This window comes from Mastigoproctus giganteus, chromosome 10, assembly GCF_048544385.1.
Source record: "Mastigoproctus giganteus isolate SK-2022 chromosome 10, ASM4854438v1, whole genome shotgun sequence".
NCBI lineage: Eukaryota > Metazoa > Arthropoda > Arachnida > Uropygi > Thelyphonidae > Mastigoproctus > Mastigoproctus giganteus.
The window spans coordinates 200,664,053-200,680,982 of record NC_143584.1 but is presented as its reverse complement, the minus strand read 5'-3'; the positions used below and the strand labels follow the sequence as shown (position 1 = coordinate 200,680,982).

The 16,930-nt window shown below is 37.1% G+C and overlaps 1 protein-coding gene across 1 annotated transcript in view; it reads right to left on the bottom strand.

Annotated features, from left to right (window-relative positions):
• Positions 1–1,406: 1,406 nt before the first annotated feature.
• The window catches only part of LOC150079775 (glutamyl-tRNA(Gln) amidotransferase subunit B, mitochondrial-like), a 64,750-nt gene continuing 49,226 nt past the window's right edge, over positions 1,407–16,930 (bottom strand). The window contains exons 11-12 of the mRNA XM_090383231.1: positions 15,160–15,249; positions 1,407–1,698 (exon numbers count right to left, since the gene is read on the bottom strand). Coding sequence (XP_090239357.1) covers positions 1,546–1,698; positions 15,160–15,249 — 243 coding nt within the window. The 3' untranslated portion in view covers positions 1,407–1,545. The remainder of the gene's footprint in view (positions 1,699–15,159; positions 15,250–16,930) is intronic.

Sequence of the window (16,930 nt, the reverse complement as noted above, 5' to 3'; positions counted from 1 at the left end):
TTGGTTGTGACCTCCAGAAACGTGCTTTAGAAAAATATCACAAAGGCTTTCAAAATTGATTCTTATAATGGGAACATATGATAACGATGAAAGGGTAGTGCAATTTCCATTATAAATATGACCTTTTAGAGAGAGAAACAGATTAGTAATATAGCAAAATTTTCAACTTCCAAGGACAGAACGAACCAAGAACTCCTTCACCCCCCCCCCCCCACAATGTGTTATTGGGTTCACATTACAATATTTTCACGATACCTCCATTTATTTCTATGGGATGCAAAATATGTTTCAACGATTTTTTTAAGTTTTCACCGGCTGGCAAAAACTTACGTAAAGTCGAATTTCCGTAAGTCAGGGAATTCCTGTACTTATGGCCCAAACCTTGGGCCATAAGTACAGGAATTTCATTGTAATTATCAATGAAATGTGGAAGAAGTCAAGGAATTGTAAGTAGCTTGTACACTATCATGGCAAGTTCCTTGTATTCATAAAGTGAATGGTTTTTGTGTCAAAAGATAAGATGCAATCGGCATTATTCTGAAAATATGGATTACTACGACTACTACAAAACAAAGTCAGTTTTTTGGAGATAAAATTACCATTCTGAAATTCAATTCTTGTTCCACTGATCGCATTTCGGAGGTAATAGTTTTTGATCCCATAGTTGGAGACCATATAAGACAGCAATTTGACTTTGATGATGAATATACCATCAATGATGATATTATAGCATTGCTTCTTATTCCCAAAATGTTACAGAACTGTAATCTATCAACTGCCATACTAAAGACAAAGGTATATAAACCTTGCTAGCACTTATATCAGTTAAAAAAAAAAAAAAAAAGAGAAAAAAATATATCAACTAAATAAGTTTTTGTATTTTGTTGCATTCTGCTGTATATGTATTTAAATTCATAGAATTTATATCAGAAAATTTTTGAAACTGCTTTTGTAAGGCATCTTTTAATTTCCCCAAGTTGTAAAGCAGTGGAAGAGCTTCTCTGATGGTAATTTTTATTTTTATCTTTTGGAATTCATATATACACAAGATGCTAAATAACTTAGTTTTCCCTAATTAGGATATGATTATATGACAGTTAGAAGAAGTTGGTCTCTGAGAACTAGATAGCACACTTCATTCATCATTGAAAAATTTTAGTCTGAACTGCCCATTAGCTTATTTTAAAATACCTTGATTAACAAACACTTTTGGCCTAAATGAAAGACATACTATTTGGCAAATAACAAGAGCATTAAATTTTCATTGAATTAAAGTACATGGCAATATTACATTGAAAATAAAAATCAGTTTATTTACAAAATGCAAATTTTCTAGTTAAGGTAACTAGAAAACACTATATTATAGGCTAAATACAGCAATAAATATACATGGTACTTATACAGAATATACAGGTGGTATTAACATAAACAAAGTGAATACCTATGAAATAAAGCAAATAATTCAAACAGTAATTGCACTGCTCTTTTTAGCATCGGGTTACATGTTCTTCTAAAAGTTATTTTTTTTTTATCAATTCAAAATAGTCAGAGATTTTCTTCACTTCTTGTTTCTTCTTTGAGCAACTGAATCAACATTTCCTCAATTGGTGATTCTGAAATTCTATTACTTGTTCTTTTTTTTACCGCTCTTACAAGTCTCTCCATATATTTAACATGTCCATTTTTATATTTCCTAACCTAGAAGTAGCATCATTGTAGATTATAAATTTGAAATAAATATATCCAACATTTTACAGCATTAAAATTTATTCTAAAGAGCAACACAGTGAAATAGGTTTACCTACTTGCTTGTTTGCAGTACAGGCAAATGTCCTAAAATCAAATCAATACAACCATATCTGGTTATGTGCACTGTGCTTTTTGATGATTTTGTTTTGTTCTGGATGCAAATAAATGCTCACTAGATGGTTCTATATTTATCACTTCAATAGCATTAGCATTAGCAGAGGCATATGATGCAAGAAAGCAAGCTTATTCAGCATCAGCCAAAAAAAAAAAAAAAAACACTCCCATTTCACCCCTCCGTTCGTTCGAAATACCTGTCCAGTTGAGCTTTAAATTTGTTTAGGCTATCAACTTCAACAACAAGTGATGGAAGTCGGTTCCGCCAACCAACCACCCGCTGGCCAAAGGCAAATTTCCGCACATCTATCCGACATCCGTCCTTCCTCAATTTGAATTTATGCCCTCTGAGGTGATTATTCTGAGAAAGATGAAGAATCCCATTGGCATTGAGCATGCTCAAACCATTCAAAGCCTTATACACCTCTATCAGATCACCTCGCCGGTGCCTAGTCTCCAGACTCTGTAATTTGCAAAACTTAAGCCTTTCTTCGTAAGAGCAACCCTTTGTTCCATTCACTAATCTTGTTGCCCTTCTCTGTACCCGTTCCAGCAGCTCTACATCCTTCTTGAAATGAGGCCTCCAGACCTGTATACAGTACTCAAGATGTGGCCTAACCATTGCCTTATACAAGGGAATAATCACCTCCTTATCCCTGCTAGAAAAATTCCTGTATATCATTGACAAGACACCATGAGCTACTCTTGCAGCTCGTCTGCACTGCTCAGAGAACTTCATATCTGCTTGCACAATTACCCCCAGGTCCTTTTCAATCTCCACCACTGTCAGTGTAGTACCACAGAGTTGATACGTTGCTCTGGGGTTACTGTTTCCCATATGTAGTACTTTACATTTGTCGATGTTAAACTTCATTTGCCACCTCTCAGCCCATCTGTTCGACCTTTCCAGATCCTGTTGCAGCAGCATAGCGTCAGTATTGTCCTTAACGACCCTGCCAACCTTTGTATCATCTGCAAACTTGGACATTAAACTTGATATCCCATCATCAATATCATTCATAAACATCGAAAACAACAACGGACCCAACACTGAACCTTGAGGAACTCCACTAATAACATTAGTCCACGTTGAGCAGTGTCCATTGATTACCACTCTCTGTCTTCTGCCACTCAACCATCCTCTTATCCATAGCAGCAATTTGCCTCCAATTCCACACTGCTCCAATTTGTGCAGCAGTCTTCAATGTGCAACAGTATCAAAAGCCTTTCTAAGATCCAAATATATAATATCAAAGTTATTTCCTGCATCCAGTTCTTTTGTGACTACATCATAGTATCCAATCAAATTGGTCAGGCAAGACCTGCCCTTAACAAAACCATGCTGTGTCTGAGCTATAACTGAATTCTTGTCTAGATGATCCTGCAGTGCTTCTTTAACCAGTGCCTCCATTAATTTACCTGGAACAGAAGTTAAACTAACAGGTCTATAATTACTTGTGTCAGCCTTTGATCCTCCTTTGTGAATTGGGGTTACATTTGCACATCTCCAGTCTATGGGTACCTCCCCTGAGTCCAAAGAAGCTCTCATAATTATGGCTAGGGGTTTGCATACTTCCTTTGCTGCCTCCTTTAATATAACTGGATAGATCCCATCCACCCCAGGTGCCTTTTTTATGTTTATCCTCAACAATCTCTCCTCCACTTTCCTCTCAGTTATTACAAAATCATCCAGCTCACTGCCAATGTTTACTTTACCTACATCATTCTCCTTCCTGAATAACTCCTCATGCGTGAATGTAGATGCAAAATACTCGTTTAGATTGTTAGCCACCTGAGCAGGATCCTCAACTGTTGAACCATCAATATCCAGTGGACCAATCTGATTCATCCCTTTCCTTTTCGAGTTCAAGTATGTAAAGAACTCTTTTCTGTTTTTCTTTGCATCCTTTGCCAAGGATTTTTCATAGTCTGCCTTTGCCTGCCTAATCTCCTTTGTGACTTGGTTACAGACCAAGTTATATCTATCATAGGCTTCCATGTCACCCATTAATTTGTACGTATCCCATGCATTTTTCTTCTCTGCCACATGTCTCATTAGTTCATCTGACAACCATTTAGGCCTAAACCTTGAACAATATTTCTTAGTTGGTATGTAAAGCCTGGTAGCCTCCAAGATTAGTTCCTTGAATGCTTCCCATTTTGAGTTTGCTGTTGGTAACATCATCAGTTGGTCCCACTGTATAGAATTTAAATACTGTCTCAGACCATCATAGTCGCCTTTACGAAAACAAAAACCCTTCCCTTTACCTCTGATGGTAGTTACCTCCTTGAGTAAATCCCACTTCAACACACTGTGATCACTGCCACCTAGTGGTTCATTTATCTGCAGGTTCTTAATGCATGAAGAATCACTACTGATAATCAGATCAAGAGTATTGCTCCCTCTTGTTGCCTCATGAACATGCTGATGTAGGAAACAATCATCCAATAAATCCACAAAAGTCTTGCTAGTGTGAGAGTGACCAACCCACAAATTCCAGTCAATATCTGGGAAATTAAAGTCCCCCATTATAAGACTCTCTGATTTACTGGCCCACTCTATTTCCCTGTACAATATCTTATTATACTCATCAGAGTCATTAGGCCTATAGCACACTCCTACTCTCAATTTTGATTTCCCTATGCTTATGTCACACCAAACTGACTCGACACTGCCCTGTCCATCGATGTCGACTGGCTTCACTTCCTTGGACTTTGTGTTTCTTAATTAATAGCATAACCCCTCCTCCCCTCCTGTCCTGTCTATCCTTTCTATACACATTGTATTCCCCAAATTCCAGTTCCGCATTACTTATATCTGTGTGACACCACGTCTCTGATATCCCAACAATATCTGCGTTTGATGTTTTGAGCAATACCTCAAATTCATCAAATTTATTTACCAAACTCCTAGCATTGGTGTACACGCAGGTATACATGCACCTGTTTCTATTCTTAGCTACCCTAACACAACCCATGTGTTTACTTGTACCGCAATGACTACCAGCAGTCTCTGAAATATCCTGCATCTTGTTTTTCAGACTTCTGCTCATTTCAATAGAAGCAGTGCAAGAATCACTTCCACCTCTGCCACTGGCTACTGTTAATCTATTAGTCCTTGTATCCCCCCCAACTAGCAGTTTTCCGACCCACCTAACACTGCCTCGACAGCATCAGCAAAAATTCTTGCACCCTTTCTATTTAAGTGTATCCCATCCCTGTAGAAGCAATCTCTCCTGTTAACAAGTACAGTCCAGGCTGAAAAAAATTCTACCCCTTGAGCCTTGCACAATCCCTCCAGGGCCGAATTGATCGACAAGTCTCTCATCATATACTCCCTCCTATCGTGTCTGGGCAGAATTGCAGACACTTTCAAGTTCAATCCTAATTCACGGCTTTTTTTCAACAGTGACCTGTACTTGCTAAGTAATTCCGCCGGTCTCCTACTCTTAATATCATTAGTGCCAACGTGTACAACTATATCACCTTTTGTGCCCTTAAAAGATGATATCCGCTCTACAACGTCATCAATCTTTGCCCCTGGCAGACATACCCTGGTCCTATTCCATCTATCCTTTTTACAAAGTATGTTCCCTGTTTCCCTGACAATAGAGTCACCAACAACTACTAGTTCCTGTGGGACCAGCGCATTCTGCCTAGGGGGCTGCTTCTGTGTTGCCTGATGACCAAGTGCAAGCTCTGGCGTTGATGTGGGCAGCTGAGAGCTTGATGGGCCCCTCAATTTATTTCCTTCGAGGGCATCCACCCTGTCCTTCAAGCTCTCATAAAGGCCCATAACAACGCTGAGTTGTCGCCTGATTTCCTTGCACTCCTTACATCGTGCACACACAAAGACATCCCCCTCGGCAGTATCATGTCCTGTACCCGACTGCTCCGCAAACATCAAGCAAACAGTGCATTTTAATAGACTGTGATTCAGAGGGCAACTGCCCCCCTCAGTTCTCCCCTGAACCACAGCACTCCCATTAGTTTGAGCCTTTTGCTTTGCTGCTCTGGTCAGAGTCATGATTCCGATTTAATTCAATAAAATTCAAAACAAAAATTAAATCCTTAAGTTATATCCCAAAACAGTTATGTCATATATATATTTTTTCGGTATCTAGTGTTTTCTACGAGTTCCCTTTTACAACTTCCGTATCACGTGTACCACTATAGTTATGTATTAATTATTTGTTACGATTAAGTCGTTATATATATATATATATATATATATATATAGAGTTAAAAGTACAATTTAATTGACAATAAAGTTTATCAAGATTAATATATTTACTGATTAATTGACAATATTATATTATGCACTATACGACACTAAGCTTATGCTATCATGTAAAAATGGCGGGAATTCACGAACGGTATTTCTACGGACTCGTAAGTATTGATTAGCTTCCAAATCTCACTATCTCAATTTAGAATAAACTAAGGATCCTGACTAGGTCTATAATCTACTTATAGAAGATAATTTGATATAACAGTTGGTTAATAAATCGACTAAATTTGGTTAAAAAAAAAAAAAAAAAAAAAGACGTCTCGTTCAATTTGTGACACGTGGATTTGATACCGTTACCGATACTAAGTAATATCTACAAAATCTCTGTCTAAGTTAAACTTTAAACTAAGTATCGTAACTAGGAATATAAAGCCACTCTAGAAAATAAGTTAATATGACAATTTAAACTAATAAAGCAGAAAATAAATCAGGAAAAACTTCTCTGTTTGAAGAGCTTTAAGGAGCAAATACCGCACAGGCTAACCTCGCACCCAGACTGCACAGGCTAACCTCGCACCCAGAATACAAACAACATGTGCTTTATTTTTTGCAAATGACAGGATTTCTTTGGAGACTGGTGTTGGTATGTTTGTTTTTCATCATTTGATTAAAAATTTGTTCTTGTTTATAATCTGGTGCAATCATCAGATTGCAGTAGTTCATAATAAATTATGAGTACAATGTTAATTGTATTAAGTTATCACATGGGTTTGAACACGGTCTACTCAAAGAGAATGTCCTTCTGCACTCTTTCTCATGACCACTCAACTACATCAGACCCAATTATGAAATATAATTGAAAATTAATACGTTTGAACTTTTTTTCCTTAAGTAGTTATTCCAGTTGTTTTTATGTCATTGATTGCTTTTTTGTAATGAAGGTTGGCAGAAAGTAGTGATTCAGAAAGGGAATCAGATTCTGGATCAATAAAAAATTTGCTTTATTGATCTAGAATCTTAATTCATAGCAGATTATAATTTTTTTTTTCATAATGTATTACTAAGAACCTATTTTTAATTTTTTATGGAAAATATAATAAAAGTATTTTGCAAAAAATATTTTATTTTACTGTCTAATTATAAATTACCTGTCACTTACACACACATATATAACATACTCATAATTCAAATAGAAAGCATCCATTTTCAAGATGGACTGAAAGACATGTAACCCATTATAGTGTGTGTCATCCCCTTCCACCTAAAGTGTTCTAAATTTCATTTGGATAAACTGTAAACAAGTTATAAACTGGTGTGGCTTATATTGAATGGTTACCATCCTGTTTAAAGATGTCGGGTCAAAATGAAAATATCCCTGGTAATATGCCGTCATACCAACTAACAAGACCTGTAAATTTTGCTTCAATCAGATTGTAAACAGAAGAGCACCAAATAAATTCATGTATAATTAGTGGCAGCCATTTGTTTCAAGATGGTGTTTTGAAATAGAAGTACCTCAGTGAAGATATATCTGCCCCTTGCCCTCTCAAAGAATACTGTAGCAGCAGGTTTGCTGATGAACCAAACTCACACTATGATATGATTGGATGGCTTATTGATAATTAAACATCTATGATACATGTTGCTCCTTGTGATGATTGGCAACTACTATCATTCAATGTGAAAAACAAACTTTTTTTTTTCCTTCCAAATTTCAGGTTTAGAATATGATGCAAGCAACTGTTTTGGCAACTTTGTTGTGATGCATTCCTCAATTGTGGTCTTGGCAATTATAGCAAGTCATTCACCTCAGGGAACTTTCCTGTGATTGCTGCTTTGGCAGCCATGAAAAGTTTCCCAATGATCACATTCTAAGTTAGGGAAAGAACTTGCTTTAAAAGTTTATATGACATAGAGTTTTGGTGGCAACAGCTGTCAGTCATAATTAGGAGCAACCAATGAGAGATATCTGTATGCAGTCTAATTATCATTGAATCATCCAATCATATCACAGGATGAGTTTGATTGGCATCAGGTAGCACATTTTGGGAAGCAAGTCATTGCAAAATTTTTCATGGTCATACTTACTCTGAGTGGCCACTTCATTAGATACATCTACCCTTTCACTTCATGTTGAGTAACACCATCATATACAAAGGGTACTAGGAAAGTTTTGCAATACAGCTTTGTTTATTTAATTTTTTCAAAGTAATTTCCTCTACATTCAATACATCTCTCCATCCTCCGAAACCAATCTTTAAACCAGTTCTGCCAAGTTTCACTAGGGAGTAAAGCACACTCGTTGTCCCAAGCCCGTAGGTCCTCATCACTGGAAAACTGCCTCCCTTTTAGCTTCATTTTCACATGCGGGAACAGTGCAAAGTCGCAGGGAGCAAGGTCTGGACTGTGGGGAGGGTGCTCGAGAAGTTTCAGTCCTGTCGTGGTCAAATATTCGGTGCAGGCGTTGGCGCAGTGAGCTGCAGCATTATCGTGATGGAGGTACCAGGTGTCCATTCTTGACTTTGGCCGCAGGTTCTTCATAGATCCAATGACTTTAGGCAGGCATTGTTCAGTATACCACTTCATGTCGTCCAAAACGACACGTTCCACAATTCCACTCGATTTGAAAAATACAGCTATCATTTTCTTCTTTACAGATCGGGATTTTCTGACAATTACGGGTGTGTCGTCATCATCAAAGACCCAAACTTTGTTTTGAGCCTTGGTCGGCAGATCGTAATAGTACAGCCAAGTCTCGTCACCTGTCACGATGTTGCTCACATACCGAGATTGTCCCTTATCAAACTTTTTTAACATCTCCCAGCACCAAGTCACACGTCGTGTCATCTGCTCTTCAGTCAGTTGATGCGGCACCCAGAGAGAACAAAGTTTCTTCACGTGCAAATGATCTTGCAGAATCGAACGAATTGCTGGTGCATTTAGGCCCAAAGTATCCTCTATCTGTTTTTAGGTCACTCGCCTGTTTTCGTCAAGCATTTTCCTCACAGCAGTAATGTTTTCCTCCGTAACTGACGTTCGTGGCCTTCCCGGCCTCTCAGAATCCTCCAGAGTGAAATTTCCCCTTTGGAATTCTCTATACCACCTGAATATCGTTGTACGATGTGGACAAGCATCATCTAGTGCAAGAGTCATTTCTTCTAAGCACTGGTCTATGGTTAAACCATGCACGAAATTATACCGCAAAACTGTCCTTATCTCATTTCGTGACCACGATGCCATCGCAAGCACTGTACACTCTCACTACTAATGAATAACTGAGCCCATCGAATTGGCGCGGCGGCTACTATGAACGTATGAACATGTCTCAACACGCAGCAACAAGCAGCTTCCTGTGATTCATTGTTGCGTCATATTGCAAAACTTTCCTAGTACCCTTTGTATTTGCACCATACAATATGAAGCAGGTGGGTATATAAATAGGGATACTGTATTTGGGTTTGCCACAGTTCTATAAAATAATCAAGACATATTTACTGAATACAGTAGTAAATGAATCACAAAGCTGGCAATATCTTGTATGTCGCTTTGTGCAAGTGAAAATGGATGAGTTAGAGTTAATATAATCAAAGAGAGGAAGGAAACAAGCTGGAACAAGTCTTTGACAGCAAGGCTTGTTCTGTAAGGTTATGCCAACTAGAGCATTCTTCTTATGGAGGTAAGGAATAATACTTGATTTCAAAGAGCTAAGAATGTGGAACTACTAGCTGCTGTCTATGCTAAATGTGGTCAATATGTGCTCCTCAATTTTATGTTCAAAATGTGGTATTAAGAAGAGTTATTTTATTTTCTTGGTGATCATCTTGTTAATGAAGTTACATTGTAGTAGGGTCGAGGGTTTCTTCACGATATCAGGTAGTATTTAACTACTTACAGATGTGTTTATTTTGACAGTTGGAGCATTCTTCATTCTAACGGTCAGCTGATTGTTTGCCTATACTAAAGCATAATGTAAATACTTAACATTTCATCTAGCTATAATTTAAAATTATTAAAAAAAAATTAAATAAATAAATAAAAGCTAGAGAAGTCTGAAAGGTCTGGCAGCTACGAAATCATCATAACACAACAGAATGCTGATGGTGACGTTGGACCCAGCAGGGGGTCCAACGTCACTAATTGACTACCTGGAAAGCCTTATTTTTCCAGGTAGTCAATTAGTCAATATGCGAAATATTCGTTGTGGAATCGGGATATGTAACTTACGAATGATATTGAAATGTGGAAAGCTGGAGAGTGTCAAAAGAGAAATGCACAGGAATGGTATTGATGTGCTTGGAGTGGCGGAGACAAGATGGAGTGAAGTGGGTGAATTTGTAAGTGGAGGCTATAAAGTTATGCATTCTGGAAGTAGTGGCGGCAATAATTAGGATAATTAGGACAAGAAGATTCATGAGAGCACTAATAGATGTGGTATTGATAGGACATAGACTTATCATGGTCAGATTTGTGGCAAATCCGGTTGACATGGTACATACACAAGTTGATATGCAAACCTCAAATAGTGCTGATGAATTGGTCTAAAAGACATATAAACAGCTGAAGAAATTAATAAGGAAAAGCAGATCCAAGAAATGTAATAATTATGGGAGATTGGAATGTAGTGGTTGGAGAAAGAAGGGAAGAAAAGACTGTGGGGAACTTTGGTCTAGGTGTGAGAAACACAAGAGATCAATACTTAGTGGAGTTTTGTACAGAAGAGAGGCTAATGGTAGCAAATACATGGTTTAAGGCACCACTCTGCAGAAGATATACATGGAAGAATCCTGGTGACTCATGAAGGTGTACTACCAAATTGACTACATTTTAGTTAAACAGAGTGACCAAGTAAAAAAAAAAGAAGCAACGTTCTATCCGGGAGTGGACAGCGGTTCAGACCACTCACTTGTGAAGATGAATGTGGAACTACAATTGAAGTGCCTGAATAAAAGGAAATCATTCATGAGATGGAACACTGAGAAATTTAAAGAGGAGAGTGCAAAAAAATGTGTTTCAAGATCTGACCAATGTTATTGATACTGAGGAGACTTGTAAAGCTGCATCGGAGGCTCTGGGAAGAGTGAAAAAATTAGAAAGAAGATTTGGATCACAGATATTTTACTGCAGAAAATGGATGAGGAGGAGACTGAATAGCCAAAAAAATTATGATCACCAAAGGAACTATCGTAGGAGTGTAGGAAGGCAAAAGAACAGTGGTGGGCAGAGATTGAAATGTTCGAACAACAAAGTCGGATGGACAATGCGGGATGAAAAGGGAATGACATTAGTGAATTTCAAAGAACAAAAGGAAAGATGGAGGAGATACACTGAAGAACTTTATGAAGATTTAAGCATGTACACATGGAAAAGAACAAGAAAACATGGAGGAGAAAATATCTAAAGACTTCAACAAGCCTTAAAGTCTCTTAGCAATAACAAAGCACAAGGAATTGACAACATACCTGCAGAGCTTTTAAACAGTGGAGAAAATCTGAAGAAAGCCTTATTTGAACTGATAAGGAAGACACACACAGGGATGAGCGTTGGCCGGAGGAATTCTGCACATTAATCATAATTCCCATACCCAAGAAGATGACACTAACAGTATGTCAAGATTACAGAACTATAAGTCTTATTATCCATGCATCCAAGATTCTGCTGAAGTTATCAAAGTCCATATAGAGAGTCAAACTGAACAATTTCTGGATGACTCAGTGCGGTTTTCGTAGAGAGAGATCAACGAGAGATGCTATTGGAACATTGAGAGTGTTGGGAGAGAAAATGTATAACATGGGAAGAAACCTCTATGTGTGTTTTGTGAATTACAAGGAGTTTGATAGAGTAATCTGGAGAGAACTGTTCCCATTGTTTGAGAAAACTGGATGCAAGAAGATTACTGGACTGATCTACGAGGGGTTTCCAAAAGGTAAGGTAACACATTTTTTCTCTCGATGGAGTTTAATAATACGAAGTTGAAATTGCACACCAAGAAATAAGTGAACATGCACTTCTCCACAAAGTCTCCAGTTTTATTGATGCACTTGTCCCAACAATGGATCAGTTTATCAATACCAGTACTGAAGAAGTCTGTGCCCACATCGCACCGCCTGATGAACTTCCTCATCCACGATGAAATGCTTTCCTGAGAGGTGTTTTTACAGAGGGCTGAACAAATGGAAGTCTGAAGGTGCTAAGTCTGGGCTGTAGGGAGGATGTGACAGAGTTTCCCAACAATTATGGCACAACCATTCACGAGTAGTGTGGGCAGTGTGTGGAGTTGCGTCGTCATACAAAAAAATCACGCCGCTTCTCAGGAGTCCTGGTCGTTTGTGTTGAATTTTGGTTTTCAGTTTTTCCAATGTTTCACAGTAAAGCTGTGCATTGATTGTTCCTCCCTTCGGCAAGAAATCCACTAACAGAATGCCTTGGTGGTCCCCAAACATTGTGGCCATGACTTGTCAGACACTGGGAACAGTTTAGAATTTTTTGCGCACAGGAGATTGTGGATGTTTCCAGGTCATGGAGTCTTGTTTGCTCTCCGGGGTAAAGTGATGAACCTACGTTTCATCTGCTGTCACTATGCAAGTGAGAAAATCCTCTCCATTGCTGTATCACAACGGGTTCTCTAGACATCCCATGCGTTTTGTTTTGTCCTCCCTCTGACAATTGTCAGAGCGCCCAGTGGCAGCACACTTTTCGAAAGCCAAGGAAATTGTGAACAGTCGGCTTACTCATGTTCACTATTTGTGCAATTTCACGCAGTTTCACTCACATGTTTTCAAGAACGATGGCCTTAATGCATGAAATGTTGTCTTCTGTCTTGCTCAATGAAGGCCTGCCCGCCCGATGTCGATCTTCAATGTCAACATGGCCCGCTTTAAATTCATTGCATCAAAAACATACCTGCTTCTTTGTCATCACCTTTTCACTATACACAGCAACCAGTTCACAGTGAATGTCACTTAGTGAAGACCCTTTTGCTTGCAAAAAGCAAATAACTTCATGAACACCTGTTTTGGACTACACTCGCATGGTAGCCACTATTTTGCAACTGGAATCTGTTGTGAGGCAACAGTATCACAACACTACACTGGTGGTCTTTTTGAACGTTATTAACAGGTCTATCTGTCCACCATGTTTCATCTCATTCCCTTTCACCATTATTAAGAAAAAAAAACGTGCTACCTTACTTTTCGGAAACCCTTCATATGACTTATATAGAAGACAAATTGTGATGATAAGAGTGAAGGGAGAACTGACAGAAAAAGTTAAAGTTAAAAAGGGAGTAAGACAGGGATGCTTACTTTCACCTGGATTTTTCAATGCTTTTGCTGAAGTGATAATAAAGGAGGCACTTGGGAATAAGAAGTGGGAGGTTAAAATAGGTGAAAAGTACGTACAGGTTATTAAGTTTGCAGACGATCAGGCCATACTAGCAGGTTGCTCTGCTATGCTGCAAAAAATTATCAGAAGACTAAATAAGAAAGTACTGAAGTATGGAATGAAGATAAACATCATGAAAACAAAGGCAATGACGATTGGTAAAAGGCAGATTCCTTTCTGAATAGAGATCAATTGAGTAAGAATAGAACAGGTAGATCACTTTAAGTATCTGAGGCAGTTATTTGCACAGGGCATTTTATGTCAAACTGAGATTCAAACCAGAATTACAATGGCAAGACAATCTTTCAAAAATAAATTATCGTTGATTATACAGAAGATGTCACAGGAAATTAGGAAGATAATAATGACATAATATACCTGGTCAGTAGCTCTATATGCAGAGAAATGGATTCTTATAAAGAAACACAAAAAAGAGATTTGAGGATTTCAAGGTGTGGGTGCTGATGCAGGATGGAAAAAATTAAATGGACTGAAAAAGTGTCAAATGTGGAAGTATTAAGACATGTCCAAGAACAAAGGAAAATTCTAGGTAAAATAAAAAGATCAACTAGGCTCAAATGGGTCAGCCACGTGATTCAACATGGTGGTTTGTTTCTGGATGCCATGGAAGGGACTGTGGAGGGAAAACGTCCTAGGGAAGACCAAAACATACCTTCATCGAGACGTTGGATGAAGCAGGACTTCGAAATTTTTGAGGAACTAAAACAAACAGCACAGGAGAGACAAAGGTGGAGACAGGTCATCAGAGGAACTGGCCAATCACAAATCTGAATTACTAATGATGATGGAGAATCTGGAAATCTCTCTTGTGTGGCAAAACCACAGGGAATTTTGATCAAATAATCATGTTTGTTTATTGTTCATTTAATTCTTCATACTGAAAAAAAGAAGCAACATTTGCTAATATTTTGGAAGGCAAATAAGAATGGGTCACTTTCTAACTGTTTATGAACTTCTTTAATGCTTGTTGCAGAAAAGTGGGGGGTAAGAAAAACACCCCACAGACTTTCAGTTCGGGATGGCCAAAGATTGAGAAGGATCTGAAAATCTCAGGGCTGAAGAGAGAATGAGAAATTCACCAAGCCAATATAGGGAATTGCAACAATCAAGCAGGTGTGATAAGGATAAAAATTAACTTACCGGCATTCGAATGAGAGTTTTAAGCTGCAATAAATATCTACAAAAATCTACAAAATTATACATAAGAAACCAACATAATCCAGCATTGCCAGATTTTTTCAAAAATCCAAGGTTCATTAGTTATTATTAATATATTTATGTTATAATGTAAAATAGAATTTGTTTTATTTTACATTACAGCACACAATGTTCTAATACTAAAATATATTTTCTTCAAAAATATTTTGCAATATCACTGATATGCTCTTTTAAGGTAAAATATATTACAAAAGAAAATTTCAATAACATTTTTCAAGACATAAACCTACTACTCTAATTTCTGTAGGCTTTCTCTGCTTGCAGATTTACTAATTTCAGGCTTCTTCAGGAGTATTACACTCACAAATGAAGAGGTTCTCTCTATAAGTGCTAAAATTAGTTATTTAAAAAAGAATGAATAAGCCATTATAAGAAAAAAAAAAGTAACTTTAATGGCACTTCACAGTGATTAATTTAATTTCTAATAACTGAAATTTAATACTTACTGCTTTCTTTTTTTCTTTAATGACCTCTTGACATACTATTCTAATCTCTTCACTGTTAGTAATAAGTGACCAGTTACATGCTTTAACAATCTGAAAAAAAATCTGAAGGTTCATTGGTTGATAAAAATTTTAAGCTGCTTTAAAAATTATTAAACCACCAATTCTTAGCAAATATTACATAGCTCTGTATGAGAAATAATGCCACGTGTTACATCTTTTACAGATCTGTATAATATTTAAAATTATGTGCAAAAGAACAGTGACCATAGCCATTGTGCTATCCGTGACTAACAGGAGGGCACTTTTAATAATGCAGAAGTTTGATCATCAAGGTTTAATGCACAAAGTCAAATAATATGTGATATCATATGGAAAACAAGTCCAAAGTATAGCAGTAACTAAACTGTGTGTCAACCACTGAATGTGCAAAACCAGTAGAATCGGTTTTATCTAATTACTGTTATAAGATGATCTTATTAAAATACTTGGTTAGTTGCATGCTCCTATCATATATAGCTGTGATGTGAGACTACATATCCTGCTTTTAATTACATTGTTGTTGCTAAAGTTATCCCAAATGGCAGAATAAACAAATGAGAGAGGGGGGGAAAGAGCTGTGTCATGGCAATTTAAAAAGCACAAGAGAAAATGTGAGGATATGGAACACTGGCAGAAATAGGAATTAAAAGAGTTTTGTCATGACAACTGGCATGTGATAGCTAAAATAACTGAAGTAGTATGACTAAAAGGAATCAATTCACATAAATACAGGAATCTTTATATGAACAGGTTTAAAAGCAACTTTCTACATAAATAGCTGAGAGATGAAAGAATGTCTCCTGTTGAAAACAAGCATGAAATCATGCCCACAGAAAAGTTTCCATTTATTATTTATTATACATTTTTTAGCAGTTAAAAAAACGTTTTCAAAGTTTGTTCATGATGAGGCCGCCGTAGCCTAGTGGTCAGGCGCGCGGGTGCATAAGTACACGTGCCTTGAATGACCGGGGTTCAAGCCCGTGACTGCTGAATACGGTGCTGTTTCTTGTATTCTGTGTATCTTGTAAACTCCTCTGACCGTTTAGTCGTCCTGGAGTATAAACAGAAAATTTATTTATTTTATATTGGCCTAAGCTTTGAATCCACAAACATAAATCATATAATATTTAAAAAAGTCTCAACCAAGAATCAAGGTTATGATATTAACCAGAATTTAATGAGTCAATTTTTAAATATGAAATTAATTAATAGATGCATTTGTGCAAATGACTAACTGCCATTTTAAATCAGGATTCAGCATAATGATAACAGTTTAAACAGTAGTGTACTCAATAAAAGAGTTTCATGTGTGTTAACCACTGAATGTTAAACTGGAATCTCATTTTTAATCTTTACAAGCAACCTCCATTCTGCTATCTGCTTGGATCACAAATATCACAGACAATGGAATCACAGGATCTGACATACTTTCAAGTAAAGTAAAATGACTGCTTTGTATATGTGTTATATACTGCTTTGTATATAAGTATACTAAATGTATAATCACAGTAAAAACTCTTAACATTTATAACAAGCATGCTCAAATACATTTATTTTTATTTATTTTTTTAATGTTTTATTACTAAATTAAAGAATATGAAGAGTTAATTTACAAATATATATAACAAGGCAGTTTCAGGACTCCATCAAGGAATGTCTACACCGAAAATATTGTCTATCAAGAGATTTTATAAATTAATGTATTCTAGTGGAAAACATTGCTGATGATCAA